Source organism: Lissotriton vulgaris, chromosome 11 (genome assembly GCF_964263255.1).
Source record: "Lissotriton vulgaris chromosome 11, aLisVul1.2, whole genome shotgun sequence".
NCBI lineage: Eukaryota > Metazoa > Chordata > Amphibia > Caudata > Salamandridae > Lissotriton > Lissotriton vulgaris.
Window position 1 is genome coordinate 307,817,582 of NC_141699.1, and position 15,119 is coordinate 307,832,700.

Below are 15,119 nucleotides of genomic sequence, written 5' to 3' on the forward strand. Positions count from 1 at the left end.
TAAAAAATTGAAGTGCGTAATTCTGAGTCTGCTACTCACTGAAATTTGTTCTGTTTGCAGACAACAATATGTCCACTGTTTGTCTGAGAGCTCATGGCCTGGTTCTAGTTCCCAGTGTGTGCGGGCAGGGTAAGGGGTTGTTTCCTGTTGAGTGTGTACTGTGTGATAGGGTAAAGAGACAGCATGCCCTGGAGAGGTAAATTGTAATATCAAATGCAGGGGGGCTAATGTAGGTGGCTCAAGTGGGAATGCTGGGGTATTGTGTCATAGTCCCTGTCGGAGCCTGACATAGAGGAATACGTCTAGTGGAGTTAAATAATCTCAATGAATATTTGCTCTAGAGAACAGAACGTCCCACTATGGTATAAGTCTCCCCAGGTTGTGAGTTTTGTCTGTTCCATGAGCTTACGAAACTCTGTCTCCTGGAGTATTTGTATCTGGGGGTGATACAGTAATGGAAGTAGTGGTGAATAAAGCATTGGAGCTTTTAACCGGGTCAGAATGCTCCTCCAGGCATCAACCATACACATTATCGATGTAGGTTCCCTGTCCCGAGGCCAAGGAGTGGCGCATATCATGCCCTCTAAGGGGACTGGGTAAGCCAGCCACTGCTCCGCTGCTACCTGAGGCATATAATTGGGTGGGTGGAACTAGTAGAAAGCGTAGTGCGCCTGAACGCACATGTAGTATAGTTCAAAGCTAGGGACATCAAGGACGCCTGCAGAGTATGGTCTGGTAAGTCTAGTCCACTGCAGTTGTGACTTCCCCCCCATATTAATCTGATCATCTCTGAGTGTAGTGCTTTGAAGAAGTGCCCACCAGGGTGATATGGGACATTCAGGAACAAGTACAGCAACTGTGGGAGAACGACCATTTTAATCAACGAGGAGTGCCCTGCCATAGAAAGTGGAAGTGTGATCCATTGCGTAACACAGTTTGTGATGTGGTCTAGTGCTTTGCCAGAGTTGAGGCGCAGTAGCTCCTGCCTATCCCTGGATACACGTATACCCAAATACCTCATGTCTGGGGGAAATTGTATGGCCGCAGTGGTAAGAGGAAATATTTGTGACTTCCCCCAATTTATGTGAATCCCTGATAACTTCCCAAGGATGATGAATTCTCGCAGCAGCGGGTTAAGGTTTTGCTGCGGGCTGTAATGTAAAGGGTAATGTCATCTGCGTAGAGTGATATAAGTATCTGGCGCAAACGACAGCGCAACACTTTATCCTGGTGATGCTGCCACAGCCTGGCTGCTGAGGGCAAAAACAGGGGGGAAAGTGGGCAACCCTGCCTAGTGCCCCTGGTGAATGGGAAATCCAGAGACATCCGCCCATTAATTAGGACTCTAGCTGTTGGGAGTCGGTAAAATAAACCTATCCAAGATAGAAACAGTGGAGGAAAGCCCATTCGATGTAGTACACCCAGTAAATAGTTCCACTCAATGGAATCAAATGCTTTAGTGGCATCTAAGAATACCGCCATCAACGCGAGGTTGGGATCTACATTATGTAATAGGGAACAGAAGGTAAGTAGGTTGTGTGTGGTCGCACTCCCTAGGATAAACCCAGGCTGATCGGGAAGGGCAAGTTTCTCCATCAATAAGTTCAACCGATTTGCTAGTGCCTTAGCGAGAATTTTAGCATCGTTGTTGATGAGGGACAATGGTCTATAGGAATCTCATTGATTCACTGGGTTCCCAGGTTTTTGTAGGGAGGAATTAAGTGCCTCTCTCATGGAAGGCTGGGAGTGTTCCATACTCGAGGGCATCTTGATACACCACTCTAAGGATGGGGGTTAACTGATCAATGTATGCTTTGTAGAAGTCGATAGGGAGCCCATCTAGGCCAGGGGCTTTGCCGGACTTCAAATACATAATGGCTTCCCATATCTCATCAAGTTCAAAGGGGGCACGTAAGAATTCTCTCTGTGAGTCGCCTAGCCGTCCTAAGGTAACATTCCTCCAGGTAGGCATCCAAGACGAGAGGGCCTCACCTGCTGGAGGTATACACTACAGCCCATAATAGTGGGCAGTGAATATATCTAAACTTTCTGTAGTATTTCTGTGCCGTACTCCCTCAGGGCTCACAGTTTCTAAGTCATAGTTAGAGAAGCAAGGTTTCCTTATAGTATCTGCTAGTGCCCTGCTGGGGCATTCACCCTCTCCGTATTTACGAGGCACCCAGTATTTAACTCTAAATTTAGTCACGCAATCAGCAGTGTCCGTGTAGTCCAAAAGTTTCTCACGAAACTCAAGTTTGGTCTTCCCGTCTGGACCTATAGAGAGCAAAGTCTCCAGTCGCTTGAGCATTGCCTCTAGCTTCTTCAATATTCTTCGGATATCACTTAGGATTCCAGAATTTTTTTAGATGCAAATTCAGCAGATTGTGGCCTTAAAGGTCTCCCAGACCACTTCAACGCTTTCCACAGACCCCTTGTTTCTCTGAAAAAAGTCTGTGATTTCCTCTCCTATTTCGGTATGAAATGCTGTGTCGAGTAGCGTGAGAGGTGATAGTCTCCAGGCACTGTGTGTCATGCCTTATCCGGGGGGGGGGGGGGGGTGAGCATCAGTCATACAAGGGAATTATCGGAGTATGTTCTCGCTAAGTGAATTACAGCGGTTATCGATGGGCCTAAGCCCCGTGATACTAGTTAATAATCATGTACTGAGATACTTGGCTGAGACCAGAATATTAATAAGCTCACCTGCCTTTGAAATTTGAAGGGCATCAGCCCTAGTGACTGCATTGAGGCATCTGTAGTCTGTACAAAGCCTAATTTCTCTCTTTCCATCCTGGATGTGAGGGTTTGGCACAAGGACTATACGACTAGCCCAAGGGCTATCCAAATGCTCAATTACACCCAATTTGGACATTAGCTTTACTTGGAAGTCCCTAGTAAAGTGGTACTACTTGTACCCAGAACCTGTACATTAAATGCCAATAGTGTGCCAGTGGCACTGATTGTGCCACCCACTTAATCCACCCTTTAAACAGGTCCCAGGACTTCCATTGCAGTCTGATTGTGTGAGTTTAAACTGCCATTTTGACCTCACAAGATAAACCTCTTGCCAGGCCCAACCCTCCTTTTTCAATATACCTATATTACCCCTATGTTATGCTCACACAGCCCGAAGGGCAGGGTGCTGTGTATTTAAAAGGTTGGACATATACATTTAAGTTTTACATGTCTTGGTTGTTAAAATGCATGAAATTCATTATTCACTACTGTGAGGCCTACCTCTTCCACAGACTGGCATTGGGTTGAGTGTTAAATTGGAACACTGTGCATCTCTTTTTTGCACCCATATCCCTTTCAAGAAGATTCTTATTTACATCATATGATTGAGAATTAAATTGGAAAGGGAAGGAAAGAACGCAAATTGTATACATGTAGCTAGATGCCAAGGTAAATGATATACCACCTGACATTGCATTTTATGCACTCTCAATATCACCTATTACGTTTTAGACAAGAAACCTTTAACAGCCTATGACTTTTTTGCACATTGCAGTGGTAGTAAACCTTTCCATATCATCTCGAGAGTTTTGGATGCCTTGTGTTATTACATGTGGCTAGGTATTTAACAGCTTCTTCTCCTGTTATATCTCGGTTTTCAAAAGCAGAATTGATAACTGTTAATTCTCATTTAGCCTCTGAAAGCTTTTCCAGACCACCTATCCTAGTTTGCTCCTGCTGATTAGCCTAGTCTCCCCAAGCTCGCCCCATCCCAGGCCTGGCCTGCTGCCGGGCTTGTGTTGGTACTAATCTGTTCTTGCTGCTCCTCCTTTGCCCCCTTAGCCTGGCCTACTATTAGAGTAGCTTCCCCTGTACTCCCTGCTCTACCTTGCTGTTTTGGAATGGACAGCAGCATCCCCCATAACCTACTATCATCCAGTATTTTACTATATCCCTATGATGACAGACGGACCATCACCAAACTGTGATCTTGGATGTTGTTTGCCATAAATAGTTCTGGCAGGAGAACAGTACACTGTCCTCTCTGCAAATACAACTGTTGTTAAAAGCAGATAGAGCTGAAGGCCTAGTTCTCTTCTCTAGAGGAGGCTGTGGTGGTAGGGTAAAGGAGTGAGAAGTAGGTGCTATTCATTTGCTTCTTTCAGTTTGAGTCAGTCCACTTCTGAATCCCATATATGTCCCGAACAGTCGCTTGACTGACCTTGCACTGGGCCATTTTTATACTAGACCTACTTTAAAGAACCCAGTTGAAAAAAACATGCACCGTTAAATGACTCAAGCCAAGCACTCAACATAGCACACAAGCAATGCCTTTCATACTATTGTATGACACATGAAGGTGAGATTGCATTGAGCCACTTTGTAAACATTACACAATGACATGTGCTTGCTTATTGTATGATCTAGCACTTGTTTATTTTTAACTGGGCTTTTTTGCTCGTTGTTGCTTAGAGGGTAATTTCTCTAACTACACTCGCTGCAGTCCATGCCCCATTCCAGCACAGGTCCTTTTTAGTTGGGTAAACTGCTTGCTTGTTGGTACATCGCATACTCGCACCCCCTCCCCCCCCCCAATGTTATTGACTAAGCTACGCCCCTGCCTGCACGTAGGATATGGAACAAGATCCTAGTATTGATCAGGACCCCCACCAAAGCTGCTCCAATTTAGGAAGGAGTTGATGACTCATCTCTTTAAAGAACACTACATTCTCTGTCCATCTACATTTCCCAAAGCTCATTTACTTTATGCTCGTCTTTGACCCTGCGAAGTGCTCCACTTTCTTTTGACTTGGTTTGCGCTGTAGGAATACCATACAAACATTCATATATCTGAGTAAAAAGCACTGGCTTACAGTTGAGCAAAGCTGCCTGACATTATATTAATTCTAATTTGGCCTGGAAAAACAGTACAGAATATCTCAGACTTTTCGGCATTCAATTTTATATTCCAAAAAGTAAGTTCTCAGAGGGTGTTATGTGACTACTTCGGATTCTGAAACTCCCTTTGTCCCTGCCTCTGCCTTCCCCTTTACTGGTCCCTACATACACTCCTGTGCCCGTGATTGCTCCAGGTTTTCTTATTTAGGACCCCCCTGACTCGTTTACCTATCACATGAGGCTTCCACCCCACTACTTGGTTGGTGTAATGGTAGTAGCAGTTATTGTTACTATTGCTAATTTTAGTTTTAGCACTAGTTATAATTTCTCACGTCTGTTTTGGCTTAGATAATGATTGTGTGCTCCACAATGTGCCACCTACCAGTTTGCTGTTCTCTAAATGAACACGGGGAAAGAATTCACACGGATGTTTCCCTCTGCAATAGACAACGTTTTTCCCATTGACTATAACCGCTACCTGTGATAATCTTACACCTTTCTCTGTTGGCTCCTGCTCATTGGACTTGGGGTCCTTCAATGAAGGATTAGGTGTGACTTGATCTGGTCTACCACAGAGAGCCTGGCCTGTTCCACAGCTGCATAATGAGCCCTATGCCTAAATGCTGCAGCCACAGACCTGATTGTGACTTCTCAAAGGGGTGATGGGGGACCTAATATGAGAAACGTTACAAGGAGCTTCTAATTGACACACATGTTGTCTTTCATGTTCCTATAACATTGAAGGGCTCCACAAGCAGTAAAGGATGTTGTTCAGTAATATCAATTCCACAAGCAAGGAAAATAGAAGGCAGGATTGGACATGTTGTTGGTAAAATTAAAACGCTCTCTTAGAATAAGAGGAATCAATGCAGCTTGAAGAAGTTCAATTCTACATTAATTTGGATTAATCAGACAGTAGTCTGTTAGCTTCTTCGTAATCAAATCCATGAAAAACTCTTACATCCAAATAGTATCTAGAGCTTAGCTGCTAGCATCGTCCCCTCTTCCCTGCAAAAAAAGTCATTCTCGCTTCTGTACTCTCACAACGTTTAACAGAGGACCAGATGGAGGAAGTGGGGTTGCTTAATATTTTATTCCCATTTGTATACATAGGACCATCTGTGAACACTTCAAAGGGAGAGCTAGCAGCTTGACAACACACGTTTAGGAAAACAATGGTAGAACCGTGGGCTATAAAGATCAGTTTATGAGTAAATACTATTATCCCTGGAGGCTGCATTCCTGTATATAGATTGTGCACACTATGCAAATCTAGACACATGCCAACCATATGAAAATCATCCTTGGTCCAGTTTCAATAGCAACTGTCCTGACTGATCATAACAAGTCCCTTCTAGGCAGGGATACAAGCAAACTCGGATTTTATTTCAAGGTCTCACCATGAGGAACACCTTGATTCGTGTGGCCCAATGATCATGGGGACTATTTGTCAGTACACCTGTCGCACTCAAAGAGTGGTCTATAACAAAGTAATAATGTATGAGATGCTTACATTATTCTCCGCCACAGAAGGTCACTTTGGGCTGCACCATGCGTGTGCAGGTATGTGTGTGTAGATGCACAAACATGCTTAAGATGTTCTGCAAAGTGATAATATTTGTCTCCACTCAAATTCAGGTGATGTGGGTAACTGTGTGAGTGACCACTGGGTATCAGCTTCTTTGCCTTTCCTTTGTTTCCTGTTGTTGATGGTGCATTTCTTTATCTACTTATGAATATATGGGTACTTTTGTTACAATTGTTTGATGCATTATGTTACCGGTGAATCATCAAACATTTCTCATTTACCCATTTCTACCCAACAAACAGCTAGAGATGTATAACTGTTAAGGGCAGGAGTAAATGAATTTACAGAGTAGTCTTGGGAAGTGACGGTAACACACCCAAAATTGATGTGTGCAGAAAATTGTGATTATTCTCATGTACTTATTTGGTCAATTAATGCAGGCAAACTTCCCTCACCTAAAGGCTATGAAATTTATGAAATACAGGCAGGCAAAACTATTGTTACATATCGTTTTAAGTCTTGATGTGATGTACGCATTCTTGTCTTCCAGGATTTTTGAAAAATGGATCCAAAATAACAACGCCACGCCTGATGATTACCCAAAGAAGGAGGGTTGCCCACAGGAGCAAGAACCAGATGGCTTCATGGTTCCCTTTATTCCACTTGTGCAAAACCGTGCTCCTCTGAAACCATCATCACATTTTGGATACAACTATGTGCCATATTCTGGACATGGTGTTGATGTGGATTAGGCTGCAGGGGTATTAGTAGGTGTGACGTAGGTGTATTTGTCACACCTTGGCATTCTCTTTCTGTTCTGTGCATAGCGGTGTACCTAAACCTGTAATCTTGTGATCATATTAAGCCTTAACACAACATCCCAGGATCCTGGCCACCATAAACCTTCTAGAGTCTAACAGATACCCACTGTTACATGTTTAGACAGATCTTCTTGGCTCTTACTAAATAGTTGGCAAATTTTTATTACACTGTTCACGACGTTAAAATGTTTTTTCTGGATTTCCTTAAGATGATTCCACATTGCAGTGAGCATTTCGGGTGGGCATTCAAGCTGGAACACATGGTACTACTGGTGGTATAACTCTGTCCCTGGCCACAGTCTTACAATACCGAATGTTAACATATCTACCAACCTATTTTAGGGAAAGGAGACAGCCTAACTGGAAACAAAAACGGCTCCACATTGCACTGTGTGAGTGCAACAAGCAAACCTGAGAAAAAGAGCTTTCCTCTATAGAGCACTTTAGAAAAATCTGCCCAAACAATACATACAACAGCCCTTTTTTCAAATGAAGGCTAAGCTTCTTTGGCTAAGCCTGGGCAGAGACCTCCGCTCCGCCACCTGAGTGTGCAGAGGTTTGCCTCCTCCGATTTGAACGGGGAGAAGGAACATCTCTGCACACTCAGCAGCGGAGTGGAGTTGGCTAGCCCTCCCCCTAGCCATTTATTAACAAGTGCTTCCACATTACCTAAAAGTAAATTAAAACCACTTACCTGTACGGAGGCAGGTGGCGTAGCGGAATTCCACAGAGTTTGTTCGCAACTCCGTGGACCTCCACGTAGCCCCGCTACGCTCACTATGCCATGGGTTAGTTTTAGCTTGGATTGCCTCTTTCAGCTCTAAAATTAAATCACCTGACTGCAATTTACAGATCAGTGCCAGAATCATCGAATGGTCAGTTTAGCCATAAGGAAGGATAAGACTACGCCTAACACTAGTAATTACCCCTTGTTCAAAGATGCAAGCCCATTGTTTAAGCCTTGGAGCCTAATATTCATATGCAATGTGACTACCCAATATAACCGCTACAGCTTTCCACTTTCAAAAATGTTTGACATTTATGATACGTAATTACTACTCTTTTGTACGTAGCCTAAATTACATAGCAATGTGCATAAACACTGTAAAAGTCGGATACATGATACTTTACTTTATGAGTGTAATCAGCTTTATTAAAATAATCAATCATAAAAGTGGATTACGATAACAATAAATGCATAGATTTAAACAACGAGATTATTGTACTATGTAAAAAAAACAAAGCTTTTTTTGTCATTTCTATGGGAAATAAAGGAAAGGGGTAATGACAAAGTCATTACTGAAGACTGAGTAATAGCAATAAATATGCAATTTAAAATACAGAAATTTGAGTTGAATGGTTGATAAAATGAAGTAGAACTAAGAGTATGCAGAGATTGTAACAATTTATGGTGGCATGAAAGTTTGTTTGGTTTTTAACAATATTAGTTAGGAAATTAATTAGTGGCAAACAATACAAATCTTCATTAACATTTGGTAGATAGAAAGGGAATCATTACTATGCCGGTCGGACAAGCGTCCGACTGGCATTGTTTCAGAAATGGACTTCCCGAAAAGGATTTGGAGGTTCCGCTTCCCTGATAAGAATGCCATCGCATTCACGGCAGCCGGAAAGTGTATTTTTCCTAATGTGGCTTGTGCTGCGGTCAGCAGCACAAGCCACAATAGTAAATATACACTTTTGAAACATCCATGCGCGGTGTTGCAGGCACCATGCAGTTCCAGCACAAAATGCATGGATGTTTCAGGGAGCTCCTCAGGTGCCCTCTAAGGCCCCTAGCGGAGTACCGGGGGACAGGGGCCCTGCTAGCGGACTCCAAAGTCCCTTTCTGTCTGCCTTTCAATGGCGGTCGACCCCCATAGAAAGACAGAGGCAAAGGGACATTGTAATCCCAACAGCAGTGCCCGAGATGGCGCCAGCCCTAGTGTTGGTATTACTGTCTGTCTTGAGCCCATCGGAAAGCGTGGGTTGGTCCCTCCGCCTGCTAACTCCGATTGCACGTGTCATAATGTGGCGATCAGACTGAAGAAGATGTCAGGCAGACCGCCACCAAGGAGCTGTCGGACGACCTTCCACCTGACATCGTAATAGGCCCCCACAGTAGCAAAAGCTGTATCTAAACTATGATAATGACAAACATTAAGCCACCAAGTTTTATACGAAATATTAGAGGAACATTTCCAATTAATTGTAACTTGCTGAAAGTCTAAGTGTTATTTGGAACCTGTCATTTGGTAATTGGTATTCCTCCTTATCAGGTCAGATACCCAGAGTCACTAAAAACTACGTTTGAAGGTTACTGGAAGGTTACAAGACCACTTACTCACTGTCAGTGAAACTGCTCTCCCACCCTAGGAGTTCCACCATTAAGTAAGGCCTCTCCCGTAGTGTTGCGGTTCGAGGCCTCCTCCACTCACAGGTGTTATACCTGCTCCTCACCTTTGGTGGTCCAGTGGACCTTTTACTCCTCTCTCTCGCTCTGCTTCTGCCCCTTTCTGCTGCGCTTTTCACCCTTTCAGCTTTTCTCACCCTTTCACCCTCTTTAGCACTTTTCTGCTGCTTTCTGCTCCATTTGACCTTCTGACTCCTCTCTCTCACTCCTCTTCTGCCCCTTTCTGGTCTGTTGTTCGCCCTTAAGCTTTTCTCACCCTTTCAGACTCTTTAGCTCTCACTTTGTACTCTTTATATCTTTTTTCCTTATCTTTTTCACCACTTTTACCTTTTTTCCTCTTCTATTGCCTGCATTTCCCCCTGTTTTTCCTGCTGCTGCTGCCCCCGCAGCCCCTACCCCTCAGAGCGACCAGATCGAGATCCCCTCCGCGCCTCCCAGCTGCCGAGCCCTCCCTGACCCCTACTTATTAGCAGCCACACTGCTGCTGCGTCGCTGGCGTGCCAAAGGCAAGCCCATCTGTGTCCGTCCCCAACCTTACTGCAACCAGCGCCAGGAACCCTGGACCTCTGCACCACCAATGCTACAACCCAGTGGCACTCCAAGCACTCAATCCAGGCCGCACCAACAACTGCAAGCTAGCATAACCAGCTGACACCCACGGACCCTTCAGCTGTCACCACTGCTGGCACACCCGCAGCACCGCCAGGAACATGGACCCAGCACAACCCACCCACTATAACACTACCGAACTGAAGACCCTGCAATGCATCCTCCTCAACGTCCGGTCACTCCACAAACACGCCACCAAAATCTGGGACCTCCTCGACAGCACCATCCCGGATGTAGTATTCTTCACTGAAACCTAGACCAACACCACCTCAGGACCCAACATCGCCATCGCCATTCCGCAAGTATGCAAGATCTCTCGGAAGGACCACCTCACCCGCCCAGGAGGAGGAATCACGATTGTCCACAAATCCACCCTCCGGCTGAGCACACTATATTCAATCATTTATTTTCAAATCTTAACATGTACTAGGGTGTTTCAGGTGCTGACATGAGTGACAAGGTGCATAACGTGACATGAGTGAACAAAGTGGAACAGAACGAATTGTCACACAACAACAAGGTATAGTCCACAGAGCTTATATACAATGGGGTTGGGGCATTTCCTTGGATGGGTCGACGACATTTCGATCTATTATAATTTTAGATCATCTTCAGGACTGGGGAGCTACCTGAGATTGGATAACCATTAATCATCCAAGTTCATTCGTGCGCGAGAGACAATTCACTTTTGCCAAGTTTCAATTCCAGTGGTTTAGTTCATTTGGTCATTTCCGGGTTTCTTAACGGTGTTAGGCATTGAAGAATTGTGGTAGTTTTGTGCTTAAGCATTAGGTGGTCCTGCTTCAAAAGACTATGAAGTAAGGAGCTGGACGGGTGTGATTTCCGAATAAGAGGATCACGGGACATGGACGGGTGTAATTCCACTAAAAACAGGGTCCTATTTGTGGTCCCGCCTGGAGTTAATCGCTCTCGCGAGAGCAGCGAGGAACCCAGACCCCCGTTTTCAGCTAAAGACTCACCGGATTAACTCCAGGCAGGACCATAAATTGGACCCTGTTTTTAGCGGAATTACACCCACCATCCACAGACACAAGCACCTGCTCCCATGAAGAAACTGAACCAAAATGACCGATGACCAGCTCACCTCTCATTCAGAAACTCCACCTCAACCACCACGGAAGATGACGACACAAACACCGAAGCCAGAGCACTGCACAGATGGATCTCCAACAGCACCAACACCATAGTGCCCCTCAAGAAGAACAACACACACCCCAAGGAAGCCAGATGGTTTACCCCCGAGCTTCGAGAGTCCAGACGCTCATGCTGCCACCTCGAAAAGGCTGGGAGGAACTCCAAATCCATTGAAGCCCACAACAACTTCAGAGCCGCCACCAACACCCACCAACTCATCAGAAAAATGAGTAAAAAAGCAATCAAAGAAAGAATCTCTGGACATGCACACAACAGCAAAGAACTCTTCAGCATCATCATGGAATTCTCCCAACCCCCAGCGAGTCGACGGACATTCCTCCATCACAGGACCTCTGCAACAAACTCAGCACCTACTTCCACCACAAAAACAAGAACATTCACGACAACTTCAACAAAGACAACCAACACAATGAACCCTCACCAGCCACCCGACACCCTGAAGCCAACAAGTGACAACTAGACAGCGCTCACCACTGAAGACATACTGAAGGCGATGAAGTAAATCCACTCCGGGGCTCCCACAGACCCCTGCCCTGACCACATTTCAACAGAGCCGCCAACACCATTGCACCCATGCTCCACCACACCATCAACCACTCCCTGGCAAACGCCTCCTTCCCCGACAACTGGAAATAGGCCGAGATCAACTCCCTCCTGAAGAAGCCCTCGGCGGACCCCACCATCCTCATAAATTACAGAGCCATCTCCCTGCTCCCCTTCCCAGCGAAAGTCATCGAGAAAGCAAACAACAGCAAACTCACCAGCTTCATCGAAGAGCACAACGTCCTCGTCTCGTCCCAATCCACCTTTTGAAAAAACCACAGCACAGAAACCTCCCTCCTCACCGCAACAGATGACATCCACTCCTCGCTGGACCGAGGAGAAACAGTAGCCCTCAACCTCCTCGACCTCTCAGCGGTCTTCGACACGGTTTCCCACCGCACCCTGACACGCAGACTACGGGATCCCGGAAATGGGCCTTGACTGAATCCACTCTTTCCTCTCCAGCAGACTGCAGCGGGTCAGACTTCATCCTTTCCTCTTGGACCCTACACCAACCACCTGCAGAGTCCGCCCACGGGTCTTCCCTCAGTCAGAACCCATGGACTCAACATTGTGTAATACGCAGACAACACCCAACTCATCCTCTCCCTATCCAACAAACCAAACGCTGCCAAGCACAACTTTCAAGAAGACTTGGAAGCTGTTGCCAAATGGATGAAAAGCAGCTGCCAACACTGACAAAACAGAAGTACTCATCATGGGCCCAAACCCCAATGCCTGGAATGACACCTTGTGGCCCCTTGCCCTCGGAAGCCCATCACCCCCACGAAACACGCATGCATCCTTGGAATCATCCTAGACTCTGAGATCAAAATGGACCGCCAGATTAACTCCATTGCATCATCTTGCTTCCACACCCTCCACTCCTACGTAGGACCTTGAAATGGATCCCCCTCGAGCACAGAAAGACTGTCACTCATGCCAGCAGACTCGACTACAAAAATACACTCTACGCCAGAATAAACAAACACCTCACCTGCCAGAAGACTGGTCCTCAACCTGCCAAGACACTGCCATATCTCCAAGCACCTGCGCACACTTCCCTGGCTCCTCATCAAGGCTAGAATCACCTGTAAGATTCTCACCCAAGCACACAAAGACCTCCACAACACCGGACCAGCATACCTGAACAGCCAACTCAAATTCCACGCCACCCAAAGGACCCTACGATCAGCCCACCTCTTTTACGCCGTGGTCTCCCACACCAGAAAGACAAGATAGGGACGCCGCTCCTTCTCCTTCCTCGCAGCCAGAACCTGGAATGCCCTACTGCTCCACCTCAGACAGACAACATCACTCCCAATCTTCACGGGAAACCTCAAAACTTGGCTCTTCGACAGACCCCGTCCTTGATGAAGTGGAACCGGCAACCCTGCACCTTGAGAGACCCTTACGGGTGAGTAGTCACGTTTAACAAACATGTGATTGATTGATTGATTGATATGTATGTAATATATCCATTAGTGGTTCCCCTCCGTTTCTAACGTTTCTAACTGGTATTGAGCCTGATAGCACGCTCTCTGATTTTGGTGGATATTGATGGATGACACTGCAGCTTAGACGAGGCTTATCTGTGACCTCATATTTGGTGCACACAGATATTGTTTTTGTGACTTCTCTCATAAAAACAGTGATATTGTGCATTGTGTTATAGATGAATTTTCTCCTCCACTCAAGACGGAGCCTATGGGCCTGTTTCTCTTCATATGTTGTCAGTTCTGGATGACGCTGGCTGAGGGCAGCAGATGTAATGTATTTTAAAGTAACACACATAGTTTGTCTGTATTTATATGTTCAGTTTTAAAGGTGTCCCCTTTTTCTAGAACGCTCCTCCACTCCTCACCCTTATAGTCCTGATGAAAACCCATATTTGGAGCAGCTAGTGGCCCCTCCATTTGTGCATGGTTGAAAGGTCGATGACTTTAAAAACAGCCTGGACCCTTTTATGATGATACACTTGTTGGCAGCTGTTACTTTGCAGCAGTTCCAGTTCTTGTATGGTATTAAATTAAATACCTATTTATTTGGCAGGCGTATAGATGACAAAATCCAAATGACCAGGTGGGTCCTTCAAACCCTTCCATTCTCTTTTAACTTCTTTACAAGCACTGCCTTTGAGCACTCTCACTATGTTCTAATTCTTTTGGGACCTTTAAATTAAATTGTACTTGTATAAATTGTGTAATTATTATGTTTTCCAAAAATATTACCTAAAGAGTTACTGAAATGAAGATATGTGTCTGGAAATGTATTTAGTTTTTTTCTGTACCTGTTGCCTTGATACTTAATGTGTTGTTAAGAGATATTGATACAATCAACTCTCTGCGTTCTGTTTTCTTCCTCTGATCAGATCACTGTTTGCCTGTATCAAAAAGGCTACGGCCAACATGAGATCTAACAATTTATTATTATGAATACCTTCATTGGTAACATCAAAGAGACTTCCTAAAAAAGTATTAGCGGGGAGTTGGAGCACTGTATATTAAAGACTATTGTGAGTTGAGACCGAACTTTCTCCCAAAAGGATACAGTGCATGGACATTGAAAAAGAAGATGCATCAGATCCCCATTGGGATGACCGTATGCAAGCAGGCACTTGGAGAATTTGCAATAGAGGTATGAGTGTGATATTGTCTGTGATATAACAAGAATAAAGATTGAGTAGTGGTGGCCATTTGAAAACCTTGTGAAGTATAGTCCATATTTTATTCCTTAAGGAGATGGCCCAAGCACATCCCACATCTACTCCCAACTAAGTTCTACCCTACATTTTACTTGAGATATATCTGGAGAAAAGAAATATTTGTGAATATTTGAAGCTTTGGAAGTAGAAGGAAGAGTTGTATACAAAGAAGATTCAGGTGGAGAAGAAGGAGGATGTAGCGGCAGCGAGTAAAGAATATCCAAAATAATATTCATGAAAAGAGAAAATGTATACAAGAATGTGCGAGGACAGTGAAATTTAACACCATCAAATAAATCACAAACCCATAATATACCATATTGCCTCTAAGACTCCCAATACAGGGATTTCTTATTAATGGTAATAAGATATTTATACCATAAGGGAGACTGTAAAAAAGACTGGAGATAAAATTTGCGGTTGATGACAGGGTTTTCGAAGAAAGTATGTTTAAACAGCAGTGAAGTTGTG

General features: G+C 44.8%; 1 protein-coding gene across 1 annotated transcript in view; it reads left to right on the forward strand.

The window, feature by feature from the left end:
* The window catches only part of LOC147679699 (tyrosinase-like), a 369,594-nt gene extending 361,040 nt beyond the window's left edge, over positions 1–8,554 (forward strand). The window contains exon 4 of the mRNA XM_086943277.1: positions 6,933–8,554. Coding sequence (XP_086799403.1) covers positions 6,933–7,134 — 202 coding nt within the window. The 3' untranslated portion in view covers positions 7,135–8,554. The remainder of the gene's footprint in view (positions 1–6,932) is intronic.
* Positions 8,555–15,119: the final 6,565 nt, after the last annotated feature.